Below are 13505 nucleotides of genomic sequence, written 5' to 3' on the forward strand. Positions count from 1 at the left end.
TAAATATTACAAAGTTTTTTTATTTATTTATTTTTTTTAACTCCTTTCTCCAAAAATTAGCTTATTATTTGTAAGCAGTCACTGCACACCCAGCTGGCAGTATTTAAACGGCTTTTTTTTTTTCTTTTCCTTTTTAAACCAGATTTTTCAAACACAATGCAGAAAAAAAAAAAGAAAAAGGGGGGTGGGGGGGGCTGGGGGGGGGTCCTTTAAATTGTGCAGTTTCACACCTCCTGCTCTGCTGCCGCCACCCCCTCTTTTTTTTTGGGGGGGGTCTCTCGTGGCTGCCCCCCCCCCCCCCCAAACTCACACAGGGCTGACGCTGGTGCCCCCCCTGCCAAAAGGTGATGGAGCTGGGGTGGGGGCAGTGGGAATCATGGGGGGGGGGGGGGGGGGGGGGGGCACCGTGGGGGGGGAAATTTGGGGGTGGGGGGGTGGGCAGGGACCCCCCCCCGTGCCCCAAATGAGCAATGGGAGCTGGGGGGGCTGGGGGGGCGGGGAGGGGGGAGGGGCTCTGCTAGAGATGGGGGGGTCCCAGTGCAAAGGGGGGGGATGCTTGGGGGGGGGGGGGGGGGGGGCAGCTTTCAGGGGCCTGATCCTGGCACCCATTGGGGGGGGGGGAGGGGGAGAAGATGAAAGCACCTGCCCCCCCCCCCCCCCCCCCCAAACCTCTCCTAGCAGCTTTGGGACAAAATCTCCGCAATTTGGGGGGGCCAAGTTCCTGGTTTTGGGGGGAGGGGCAGGATGGGGGGGTCGGGGGGGGGGTGAGACGAAGGAGGCGGCACACCGCAGGTTGTTATAGCTGTATATTGTATATATGCCAATGCAATAATAAAAACAGTGCAAATACAGTTACAGTTCAGAATACTCGGCCCCCCCCTTGCCCCCCGATCCCCCCCTCCCCCCCCACAGCCCCCGATCCCCCCCCTCCCCCCCGATCCCCCCCCCCCCCGGGCCCCCCGCTCCCGGTGCTCTGCGGGAAGCCCCCCCCGGCCCCGCCGTGCTGGGAGGGGGTGGGGGGTGGGGGTGGGGGGGGCATTGGGGGGGGCTTTGGGGGATGGGGGGGGGGGATGGGGGGGGGGGGGTCCTGTCGTGTGTGTGTGAAGGCACAGATTTGGGAGGTGGCCGCCGCCACCAGTGCATCCCCGCCGCCCTCCCCCCCCCCCCCCCCCCCTCGCCCCCCCTTCCCCCCCCCCCCCGCCCCCCCCCAGCCCAGCCGGACCCCCCCCAACTTTTTGCACGGTTCATGTCACACGCACGAGGCCACACTACGAAAAGGACGTGACAACTTCCACAACACCCATGGCTAGGCTCTTCTGCTTTTTGTTTGTGGTTTTTTTTTCCAGGTTGGGTTCTTTTTTTTTTCTTTTTTTTTTTTTTTCCTTTTTTTTTTTCTACACAATGTACAATTTTTTTTTTCCTTTTTTTTTTTTTAATGTGTCAAGAAATAGCTTATATACACGAATGAGTCCTTGTTATAACATTTCGGCAGCAATACCATAAGCTAATTAAGATCTCGTCGGGGTGGGGGGGGGGGGCGATGAGGAGGGGAGGTTAGAGGTTGGGGGGGGGGGGGGTTACGCCTTTGGAGGAACCAAAAAAAAAAATAAAAAATAAAATAAACCCCAATAAGCATATTTTTTTTTTTTTTTTCACAAGCGGCTCTACACCTAGCGGTAAAAGAAAAGCTAACAAAAGCGGGAAAGAAATCCTTATTTCTGTATCCAAAAAACAGGAAAAAAAAAAAAAAAGAAGAAAAAAAAAAAAACAAGCAACAACAAAAAAAGAAGAAATGACGATTTTCTACCATACATCACATCCTGGGGGGGGGGCGCAGGGTGGGGGGGGGGGGGGGGGCTCGCACGCGGTGGTCAAGACGAAAGCAAACCTGGAGCTGCGCATCCAATGGGGGGGGGGGGGGGGGGGGGGGGGGGGGGGGGGCCAGGACCCCCAGCCCTGGGTGTGTCGGGGCTGGGGGGGGGCCGGAGCGGGGGCCGGGACCCTCCCCGAATTTCCCTTAGCACCATGAAGCCGCCAGCCTGCCCCGCAGCGGGACGCTGCGCCCCCCCCCCCCCCCAGGTCCACCCCCCCCCCCCCCCGGCGGCAGAGACTCATCTCCGAAGTATTGCACTTTTTTTTTTTCTTTCTTTCCTTAAATTTTTAAAATTTCATCTCAACCAATGCGCCCAGGTCACCTCGTACCTCTCGGCAACACCTGATTGGGGACAATGGCACTTGAACGAGGGCTGGGGGGGGGGGGGGGGGGGGGGGGGCATAAAACCCCAAAAAGTCTCAGCTGGATCCAAGAGAAGGGACAACCGGGCACAGCTCCCCGGGGCGAGAAAAAAGGGGAGAGGTTGGGGAGGAACCCGGGGGTCCTGGGGGGGTGGGGGGGGGGGCACGCCAGCTAAAAGAGATTAAAAACAAACAAACAAAAAAAAAACAGAAAAAAGTGTATATATACATATATATATATATGTTTTTTATATATATATATATATATACACATGCCAATATGCTTCACTAGTCCCCCCCCCCCAAAAAAAATCCTTTTGCTTCTGGAAGGCCCCGGGCGGGGGCTTTGGGGCGCCCACACCCCTCGGGGAGTAAGTGCTCAGCGAACTGAGGGGGGGGCGCCGGGGGGAGATGGGGGGGGTCGGGGTCAGGGGGGATGCTGCCCGGAGTCGGTCCCCCCCCCCCCAGCCCCAAAATTGGCCCCGGCAGCGGTTGGGGTGCGGCGGCCGCGGTGCGAGGGGGGGGGGGGGGGGGGGGAGGGCGCCCCGAAAAGCGGCTCCCGCGGGCGGCTGAAAATTGCACGAGAAAATTTTAAGGTGAGGAAGAAGAAAAACTATTAAAAAATAAAAATAAAAATCAAACACACACACACACAAAAAAACAACTCGGGGGGGGGGGGGGGGGGGGGACGACTCCCTGCGGCCGCCTGCGGGGATCTGCTCCATCGCGGCGCTGGGGGTGCACCGGGGGGCAGCGCAGGGACCCGGGGGGGGGGGGGGGGGGGGGGGCGCCCGTTTCTGCTCTCCGGAGGACGAGGAGGAAGGAGAGGAGGAGGAGGAGGAGGAGGAGGAGGAGGCAGGGCCCGTTAGTGTGAAGGTTAAGTGCAAATCGAGCATTTCTCCGACGACTCCCGCGGCTTTTTCCTCGCTTTGGGGTTCGCCGCCACCGTCCGGAGCCCAGCTCCCGCACGCCAGCCGCCAGGAGCGCCGCGGGGCCGGCCGTGCCCGGGGGGGTAGGGGGGGGACGCAGCACCGAGCGGGGGGCCGCCGCCACGCGGGGCCACCGAGACCCCCCTCGGGGACCCCACGGTGGGTGGGGGGGGCGCAGCCGGCGGCTTCCCGGCACCGTCCGGCGGCCGCGGGCTGCCCTCCTCCGGGAGGGACGCGCCGAGGTGCCCGGCTGGCCGTGGAGCATCTCTCCTGGCTTCTTCTGGTGAGCAAAGGGAAAATAGCACCCTACCGGCGGCGAGGACGGCCGTCCAGGCTCCAAGCCCATCGCATCGCTTTGCCCCAGTTTCCCCCGCGAGTCAGCACAGGCTGCCCTTTGGAAAAAAAAAACGGTCACTTTTATGTAAAGTGGACGACCCTTTACAAGTCTCTGGAAAGGAGAAAAAAAAAAAAAAAAGAAAAAAAAAAAGGTTTAACCATCCATTTAGCAAAGGAGGAGGAGGGGGGAAAAAAAAAAAACACAACACAATTAAAAATTCTATGCTTTGTCATTACAAAAAAAATAGCATAAAACAAGCTTTAACACATGGATAGTGCTGATTTCAAGCAGACATTGTTCTGACCTCGGGCAAAGGAAGTGACCTCTCACTGCTATAGAAAACCAAAGAAGTTAAGGTTTGGAAAAGGACAGGTCGCTGAAGGTTTGAAATGGGATTTTTTGTTTTTTGTTTCTTTTTCTTTTTTTTGTGGATTTTTTTTTTCCGTTTTGTTTGTTTGTCGTTTTTTTGTTTGTTTGTTTTGTTTTGTTTTGTTTCTTTTTTTTGTCTTTTTCCCCATGTACGGTAGGCACCAGTACAGGCACTGCATGCGACGGAGGTGGGGAGGAAGGGGAGCGGTCAGCAGGCGTTATTTCTGTCCGCTGATGGACTGCGATATAGACCGGGGGGGGATCATATCTAAAAGGTATTCCCGCTGCCGGTCCGCCAAACTCGACGCTTTGTGGCCTCCGATCCCAGCATTCAGGTATGCAATGTTAACACCTGCAGAGGGGAGAGAAAAGCAGCTGGGGACGCCTCTAAGACGTGCGGCAGCCGGGGGGGGCAGTGGTTTTTTCCCCCCCCCAACCCCACGGCACCGAGGCGCCACCCGCCCGGCCCCGCTCCCCGGCTGCCCCCGTCCCCGGGGCCGTTACCTGGCATGCCGAGGAGACCGCCCGCCACCGAGAGCTGGGGCGCCTGCGCAAAGTTGGACAGCATGGAGCGGGCAGAGGTGGGGATGCCACGCTGCAAAGTGCTCTGGGGCTGCGGAGCCTGCGGGAGGAGAGAAGGAACGAGGGGACGTGAGCTCACGGCGTGCCGGGGGTGGCCGGGACCCGCAAGGACTCGGCCCGTCTTGTCTCGTGTCTCTTGGGAAGAGCCCACCCAACGCCGAGCCCTACGCCCGGCAGGACGGCCCTCGGGAAGGTGCCGGGGCCGCAGCCGGAGGACGAGGAGTCGGCCGTGGCCTTGCGCGGCGCACGGAAGCGCCGCTTGCAGGAGCGAGGCAGCGCGGTCCCAGCGGCGCGACGGGCTCCCCCGCCTGACACGGGACCGACGGGGCCGGGATTCGCAGGGGAAGGCGGGGAGAGGAGGCAGCAGCAGCTACACGCTGCTGGCGCTACGAGACGGGTCACGGGACCCTGGTTAGAAGCAACCGTGGAGTCCAGAGGAAAAAGCAGAGTGCCCAAGGGGAGCCAGAGCCTAAACTTGCTTCGGGGACCGGGAGAAGGCTGCTCTGCAGGCAGCAGGGTGCCCACGGCTCCCTCCCTGCAGGAGGGCTCGCTGCGCCCCGCCAGCTCACAGCCAGCTCGCATCCTGCCCGCGCGCGAGGCGACGGCGTGTCGGGGACGGGCGGGAGCCGCTCACCTGCCGGAGCGTGTGGTGCCTCATGATGTTCTCCTGTTTGCTGACGCTGGAGACGGCAGGAGCCGCAGTGGGGGACAAGGCTGCCTGCTGCTGTAGCCTCTGCTCAATTTCCTGCAAGAAAGGAAGAGGAGCGGCCTCAGGTAGGAGCCTTAGACCTCACCCCGCGAGGCGAGAGCCCTGCCCGAGGAGCTCGCCCCGCGCCCGCCGCCCTTCCGAGCAGGTTCCGAGGGCAGAGCTGCCGCTGGTGGCAGTGGGTGGCATCCCAGGAGCAGGGGAAAGCAGGTTCCTCCCACGGGCTGCTCTCCCCACGCGGTGCAATCGCAGCTTCCTTTGAAGCCCTGCTGCCCACTTAGAGCTCGGCTGCCTTCCCAAGGTGTGACTGGAACTGCAGGCTCGCCGCAGCCAGCACCAACAGCTTTTTTCTCTCTGCACCCACTTGTTACAAACAGCCCAGAGAAGGCGACTCCTCTTGCTCCAAAACAGGCACGTCCGACTTGTCAGCAGCCGGATTCCGCTTCATTTTGTGTGTTGTTTTTTTTTTTTTTTTTTTTTGTTTAAACAGTTCGCAAATTATGATTCCGGTTTATTTCACCCCAGGGCCTCCAAACAAGTTCTGCAACGCCAATTTATCACGGGAACCCAGCGAGCCCCCCCCCGCCTCCTTTCGTAGCCGAGCGAGCAGGCAGCAAGCGGTTAAGCGACTTCCCTCGAGTTCCAGGAAGTCAGTGGCAAAGTGGGGAGAGAAGCCAGCTGTCCTGACTCAGCCCTCAGCCCACTCTGCCTCCCACTGCTGTCAGTGGGACGAGTCACAAATGCAGCGGGGAAGCGCACAAAGGGAGAGGCAGAGCCGCTCCTGGAACACCCCGCGCACAGCGGGAGCGGGCAGCGGATCCCCAGGGAGAGGTGAAACTCCTCGAGCACGAGAAACCCAAAAGGATGGAGGTGCAGAGAGGGAGGGGAGCTGCGGCTCCCGGCGCCCCGAGGGGAGCCGGCTTCACCCAGCAGGTTTGCCGCGCGCGCCCGTGTACTTGCCTGCTCCTGCTGCAAAGCTTTCACGAAGGCGTTCTTCAGCCGGTTGGTGTGCTCTGCCTTCAGTGCCTTCTTCTGGTTGGAAGTCATGCACTGCTCGCACAGGATCTTGCCATTTTTCTCCTGCTTCCAGTGCGGGGTGAAGTCGGTGCGGCACTGAGCGCAGACAAAGGGCTCCACGCGCAGGAGGGACGCGCAGCTTTTCCCTGCAAGTCGCCAGGAGCGGGAGTTAAGTGGGGCAACGGGGCAGCCTCTGCTCTTACACCGCCTCCTCCCACCTCGGGCACAACACCAACGGGCCATCGTGCACGGCACCGGCGCACGAGGGAAGGTCCCAGCGCTGCAAGGGGTGGAAGAGCAGCGTCCTGGGAGGCTGCACGGCGAAGGGAAGGGCGAGGTGGGAGCTGGTGGGGCTTCCCGGGAGCTTACAGCCATCAAAACCCCGCTGCCAGCATCGCGAGGACCCGCTGCTGCCCCCAGGCCCTGGCACCCCCAGCACGGGGACCCTCGGGGCTCCCATGGGAGCAGCCAGCAGCCAGCGAGGCTCTGCCCAGCATGGGCTGCCCCCTCCAGCCTCTCTCACCTCCCTTTTGCGGGGGCTCTCGCCCCAAAAACGCTGCCGTGGGCTTTACGTAACCCAGTTCGTGCGACTCCGCCACCGGCTAACCGTCCCGTTCCCATGGCAACGGGCAGCAGAGCCCGAAAACGGGCCGAGGTGCTCAAAAACCGGGGCGAGGTGCTCAAAAATGGGGCAAGATGCTCAAAAACCGGCCGCGGGGAGCGAGGGGCTGCCGGGGACGGGCAGGGGCACGGCCCCTCGCTGCAGGGACAGGGACGGCGGCCGGCCACAGAGCCCGGGCGTTCACAGCTCGGGGGCTCAGCGGGTTTTGCGTCTCAGCTCCCCAATGTCTGGGGAGAGGGACGGGTCCACGAGAGCCCTCCCCACGCCCGGGCCCTGCCAGGCGGGTTGCACCGGCCGCCGAGCCCCGCGGCACAGCCAGGGCTCCCGGGAGGGCTGCAGGCTCGGCACATCAAGGCTGCTGCCGGGGAGAGGCTCTCCCACAGCGCCAGCCCCGCCAGACGGGCTCCGAGCCCGCAGGGCCGGCAGGCACGCAGCTACTGAGCGCTGCGGGGCCGGGCTCGTCCCTCCCCTCGGCTGGAAGAAGCTGCAGCAAGAGGGGACGGAGGACAGAGCCGGGCACGGGGAGCAAGCGCTCGCCTGCAGCCCCCAAGCCACGGGTTTCAGCCTTGTGCAAAGCAAGAAGGGGACGGAAGGAGCCGGCACGTGGTAGCGCCGCCGCTGCCGGTGCCGAAGCGGGGGAACGCTCCCCGGGGCTCACCTTGGCTGTCGATAACGCTCTGTACCACCTCCTCCAGCCCCACCATGTAGATGAACTCGCTGTTGGCTGCGCTCGGCAGGAAGTGAAGCAGGGGCGCGGGCGGCTTCGGGGGTGGGATCTCCAGCAGCGTCTTCTCCAGCTGCTTGCGCAGGGCAAGCTTGGCGGCTGCCTGGGAGTTGGCGGCGTCGTTCAGAGCACTGGGGCTGGGGAGCGGAGACGACACCCTGTTCACAGTGCCAGGCTGGATGTGAGAGGCAAGGTTCATATAGATGGCTGAAGACGACGTACGCTGGCAAGGAACAGAAGAACTTGATTGCTGGGGAGGAAGAGGAGAAGGGGATTAACGCAGGGCTGACACCCGGAGCAGGAGAGAGCCTCGTGCGCCCCGGCTACGGCTCAGCTCCTAAAGCAGCCCCCTGACAACCTGCCCTCTGCCCGCACGCCTTGCGAAGGGCCCGTGCTGGGACTCAGGAGCACGGCTCAGCCCCTCGAGGAGCCAGGCACAACGCAGGTGCCCACGGAGCAAGGCGCCCCGGCGAGGCTCGGTGTGCGGAGCAGCCCAGGGAGCCCTGCAGGCGAGGGAAGGCGCGCTGCAGAGCTGCAGGCCCAGCGGCGTGTAGGCAGCTCCGCGCGCCGTGATTCACTCGCTGGCACCATTGTTCACGGCAAGTTCTGCTCCTCCACCTTTTGCTTCACCGAGCTGGCGCGCGCCCAGGCAGCATCCCCGCTGCCAGATGGTGCCCGTCCCTCCCACACAGGTGCTCCGAGCGTGCCAATTCCCTCCTCTTCCATTTCCAGCAGCTTTCCTTCGGCATCCTCCGTTCGTTTGGATTCGCAGTCCCTCCGGCACGTGACGGTAACAGAGCACAAAGACTTCTGCTGACCTGATGCTGCGGCTTTCGCAGTCTTTTGTGATAAGAAGCCATCAGCCTGCAACCTATTTGAGCACGGCTGCCGCTGCTGCCAGCCTTTCGTGCAGCCTACCTGTCTCCTGGGGTACCAACGCTTCAACGCTTGCAGAGGAGAAAATCCCACACAGCAACAAACTGGCTCAGCGACTCAAACAGGGTCAACTACCAAAGCTCGGGGGACAACGCCGTGTTGATCGAGAATAACACGCAGAAGATAAAACAGAAAACTGGGGCAAACTGCTTGAAGCCTGCTAATACCCAGCTGATTGTGAAAAAGGGCAGAGAACTGAGCTAATCCCAAACCAGTTGGTCTACTGTAGGTTCAAACTAATGGTAGAGCTGATCGGGGATGACTCACGCAGATTTAAATAAGAAGATGATGAATTAACACCAATGAACTTGCAACTCTTCTGTAAGAGGCTGAGTTTTTTTTTGTTTTCTTTTTTAAAATCCGACGTGCAATCACGTTTGACAGTTGCTCAAATGCAAGACTTTTGGACCGCTGTGCAGTCACGTTTGTAATTTATACAGATCTGCAGTAGAGCATCGTTAGGACAGATTAAATGGCTTAAGAACTGGCAGCAACCCCTAAAAGGAGCTAGGAGTGGTTGTTAACCTGGGCCCACAGGGCCACACGGCGTTTCAGCCAAGCGTTGTAGCCCGGGACAAGGAAACAAGACTGTGCACAGAGCACGGGGGCGCACCCCAGGGAACTGGTCTGTGCGCAGGAGAAGGGCTGTTTTGCTTTATGCAGCACTGAGGAGACCAGTGCTCCAGCCGGGAAGTGGTATTTCTTTCCTCTCCGTTGCCAGTTTGACTTCCAGCTGTAAAACGAATGGTTTTAAGTGTCCGGCTCCTAGAGGTTGTCTCAGCCTTCCGTCAGAGAGAAGCGGGGAAAAAAGCACACGTGAGCCAGTGCGTGCTGCTGACTGCAGGGAGAGGACCCGGGGCTGCTCCCAAAGCGGTCGCCTCGCTGCACCGGGGCCTTGGCGGCGCCGTTTGGGTGACCCAGCGTGGTGGCAGCTCCACGTCGGAAAGCTTTCCATTAGTTATAGTTCCACTCCATGGGTCTGGGACGTCTGCCTGTGTCCACGCTCGGGACGTGTTTCCAAACCTCGCTCCGACGACTTCACCCTGAGCCCCTCCGCGGCACGCACCAGGCCCGGAGGCAGCTCCTATTCCCCTTCCTGGCTAACCCCGCAGGGCAACTGCCCAAAGAGCGACGGGTCGGGAACCTACCGGCTGGTAGTTGATGGCTGGATTCATGCTTGGAGTTGTAGTGCGGATGAGGCCAGGCTTAGGAGGAACGCGCTGCCCTTGTAACTGGGCAGGGTTCGGAGCAATCACACGCTGCGACATAAGCATATGGGGCAGAGTCGTGTTTGTGGCAGACCTAATGACACTGTGACCCTGTCAAGAAAGGAAACAAGAAGGAAATAAAGAACTGGAGGCAAACCAGGGTTTTTAGTTCACTGAGCAGGCTCTACAACAGCTGAGCATCTCCACTTATCCGAAATTCACATTACGTTCAAAGGAGAGAGACTGCTCAAAGATGTAACTTCTCCTCTAAACGTTCTTTATTTAAATATCCACGTTCATTTTGCCTGCAACAAGGGTGTCTCATGTTAACGTACTCCTATTTTCCCCTCTAGGCTGTAGGCTGGGATGGTTCAGGAGACGATTCTCCAGACCCATCTTCGTGGCCTACACTGCATTAAAAACAACCGAGCCGATTTGATCAATCCGTAAAAATGCAAGGGAAAAAGGAAAAAAAAAAAAAAAAGCAGCAGGCAGTTTGCCAGCTAATGCTCTTAAAATCGAGTGCCAGAATTCACGAGGGCTGCGATGGCGCTCGAGCTCCAAGTAAAACGGTTGCACGGCCCCTCACCAAGACGGAGCTGGGCTTTCACCTCGGGTGCGGGACGCGGGGGTGTGCGGCGGCCCCGGGGCTGGGCAGTGCCGGACACGGCGCGGGGCTCGGTGCGGGGCTCGGGAGGTCCCCGAGGAGGCCGAGGGCCGGGGCCGACCCGCCCAGGGTCCGCTCATCTCTGAGCACCGCCAGAAGGGCTCCACTGGGAGGAGGGCAGGTAGAAGGGCTCGATTTTTTTGCGTGTCGTAAACCACTCCTGTCTGACAATCTTTCTCTGCCCGCCTTTTATTTTTTTTTTTAATCTATTTTTTTCTAGATGAGGTTCTTCATTGTCATACACAAGAAAATCTTCACAAAGCCCGTGCAAACAATGCGTTTCCTCTTCCCCTACAGCCCGTTTCCTTTACCAGTCCCGTCCCACTGTGAAGCCACAATAGACCTGACCCCGGAATCGTTGCCATAGCAAAGCAAACAAATGCCACCAACAAAGGAGATGGTTAACGGAGGGAGAAGTGATCAGCGGGGCTGCAACCAAAGTCTTCGGCAAAAGCACGAGAAGGCCACAGGCAGGCAGCCTCCTGCACGGCCCGTGCGCCTTCTTCCCAGGATCTGCTTTCACAACAGCATCGCAGGGACGTCGTGCATCTCATTTGCTGCCCCACGGCCCCCTGCCAGCAGGGCAAAGCCCACGGGGTGATGCCACGGAGCCCACGGGGCGATGCCGCAGAGCCCCGCTCCCCGTGGGGAGGCAGCAGCCGAGCGGGGTGCTTTCACCCAAAGCTCCGGCTGGTGACACCCAGAGCGAGCACAGAGAGGTAGCCGGCTCGGCCGGCACCCCGCTCCGCCCATAGCACTTTCCCAAAGAAGGCAAACATTTCAATTCCGCGTTTTGTTTGCATTTTTCTTCCCCCTCTTCCCCTGCCCATTCTGTGCTGTTTCAGAACGCTGCCGAGCCGTCCCCGCCGCTAAGTGCAATTTAACAGCTTTCCTCCTGCAGCCCCAGAACTTGTGTCACCGAGCAGCAGGCAACTTTCTTCAGGGTCAGCACCAGCCCCTAAATTCAGCTCCTTCCACCTCCTGAACTGCTGCTGTGTGAACCTCCAAGCCTCCCTGCTCCACGGCTGCCCCTCCTGCGGCGGCAGAGCATCACCCAGCCCACCCCCTTCACACCACGCACGGCAAAAACAGGAGGGGCCGAGAGCTGGGACAGGCAGAAAGTACCCCGGAGATGGTTCTGCTCTGCCCATCAGCTTCGGGGATGGCATTGCCTGCAGAGATTTTCCCTTTCCAGCTGTGGGACAGCGGGACCGCAGCCTCGTCCACCTGCTGCTCACCGGCAGCGGTCACTGCTTTTATTTCCAAGCCTTTGTGACCACTTTTCTGCTCAGGGTGCTGAAAAGTGCCAGCATTTATCTGCCTCTTGGCAAAAGCGTCTCAGTCAGCCAGGACAACCGACGTGCACACAGCAGAGACATTCATTCACTCATTCACACGTGCGGGGTGATGTGGGGCCCTTGGCACGGCAAAGGGCGTCAGGAAGGCTCACCTGTAATGTCCTTAAGTTCTGAGGCTCAACCCCCTGAGCTCCAGGCCTGGAGGGAAGCTTGGACAGTCCCTGCTGTCCCACGTGAGCAGGAGATGGCTGGACAATAGACGCCGCATTCTGGACAACCGGAGTCTGGATCGAGAGAAAACGAATACGGGGTCAACGCGCGGTGCTAGAAAGGAGACGTACCAAGACACGACGCGGACCAAGGGCAGCTGGTGCTCAGCCGATGCTTCAGAGCTGCACGAATTCACCTCCCCAGCTGTCCTCACGGGCAGCAAGGCGGGCTGGCCTGTGGATTCGCTACGCACTTAGCTCAGAAAGATCACACAGACACAGAGGTGGAGCGAAGGAAGGTCCAAAACCAGCGAGTCCTCAGCATTTCTCCACTAACAGGCTTCTTTATAGCACCCACACCCCCCGCCAGCCCCAAGCGATGCTGCTCAGAGCTTCACCTTCTGTACCACGTTCTCCTTCTGCAGTTGGCTTTGTCTCAGTTTCTTCAGCAACACAAGCCTGGCCTCCTCCAGCCGGAGCTCATCCCGAAGCTGCTTGATGAGCTGCTGTCGCTCCTCTATGCTTTTACCCTACAAGCACACAGAAAATCAGTGAGAACTTGCGCAGTCGAAACCTGCTGCTGTGCCTCGGCGGCAGAGGGCATTAGGAAGGGTTGCTACAAGCAGGAGTTTGTAGCACAGGTCATGAACTACACAAGAGCCACTAGGACCAGAAGTGACCACGTTGCTCGGAAATCCCCCCGGTTCCCAAGCCCTTCAAAAAGCGCCCCCCCGGCGGCAGAAGGGCTCCCCCTGCTCGCTGCCCCCACTTCCCGAGAGCAGCCGAGGAAGCCCTTACCTTGAACATTTCAAGATTTGCTGCCTTAAGTCTTTCTTCCATGCGAGAGCTGGACCGGGGACTGGACGCCTCATTGTCGGAGAGGACAATTATATCTGGAGAAGGGGTTAATCGCCCCCTGTCCTGGTCGCTGTGGGACAGAAGGGAGAAAAAAGACTGAGCCACGACGCCGAGAGCTCAGCAGCGAGCTGGGAGCTCGGCGCTTCTTGTTCTGTCCGCGGAGCCAGTGGAACAGACCGCCAGCACCAGGACAGGAGCATCCTCCGCTCGCAGGTGATTGCGTTCAGAAGGGAACGGGCTCGCTGGAAATGGTTCCTGCACCGGGGTGAAAGGTGGATTGCTCGGAGTGCAAGGTAAGCAAGCACGTGCTACGACGCAGGGCTGTCCGCGTGTTAACAACGAGCCACGGAGCACGCAAACGGGGAGAGACATCCGGAACCAGGTGCTGCGAGGGGGGGGGGGGCAGCAGCGATGCTTCTGCCTGGTGCTGCTCGTTCTTACCCAAAACCATCGTTCTCAAAACCATCGCCACCCCCCTACACGACAAGGATGGGACGCGTCCCCAGGTCAACACAGACGTAAGCACTCCAAACCTCCCTCGCTACAACTCTATTTTAAAAGGCTGCCCATAAAGGAAAGCCTGAGTAAACACCCTGCGCAGGGGCAGGAGACCCAGCTGAACCGTGACCTAGAAATCGGTCAACGAAAGGAGCGGAATGACAAGAGCCCATCTCTGGGAAAAAAAAAATCCAAAACAAAATCAATGCCGTAAGCCGGCAGCACCCGAGCACCACTTCGTTTGTTGTGGCATCATTCTGAGCGAGGAGATGCTAGTAAAAGCCCTTTACTATTGCTGATTTAACACGAT

The 13505-nt window shown here is 59.5% G+C and overlaps 1 protein-coding gene across 4 annotated transcripts in view; it reads right to left on the reverse strand.

Annotated features, from left to right (window-relative positions):
• Nucleotides 1-3711: 3711 nt before the first annotated feature.
• The window catches only part of GATAD2B (GATA zinc finger domain containing 2B), a 34842-nt gene continuing 25048 nt past the window's right edge, over nucleotides 3712-13505 (reverse strand). For all 4 annotated transcript variants that reach the window (XM_066985884.1, XM_048049184.2, XM_066985886.1 and 1 more), the window contains exons 3-11: nucleotides 12638-12767; nucleotides 12238-12369; nucleotides 11783-11914; nucleotides 9606-9776; nucleotides 7456-7771; nucleotides 6119-6321; nucleotides 5087-5197; nucleotides 4375-4492; nucleotides 3712-4222 (exon numbers count right to left, since the gene is read on the reverse strand). In XM_066985884.1, the coding sequence (XP_066841985.1) occupies nucleotides 4089-4222; nucleotides 4375-4492; nucleotides 5087-5197; nucleotides 6119-6321; nucleotides 7456-7771; nucleotides 9606-9776; nucleotides 11783-11914; nucleotides 12238-12369; nucleotides 12638-12767 (1447 nt within the window). In that variant the 3' untranslated portion in view covers nucleotides 3712-4088. The remainder of the gene's footprint in view (nucleotides 4223-4374; nucleotides 4493-5086; nucleotides 5198-6118; nucleotides 6322-7455; nucleotides 7772-9605; nucleotides 9777-11782; nucleotides 11915-12237; nucleotides 12370-12637; nucleotides 12768-13505) is intronic.

The sequence above is a fragment of the Anser cygnoides genome, chromosome 33, assembly GCF_040182565.1.
Source record: "Anser cygnoides isolate HZ-2024a breed goose chromosome 33, Taihu_goose_T2T_genome, whole genome shotgun sequence".
Classification (NCBI taxonomy): Eukaryota; Metazoa; Chordata; class Aves; order Anseriformes; family Anatidae; genus Anser; species Anser cygnoides.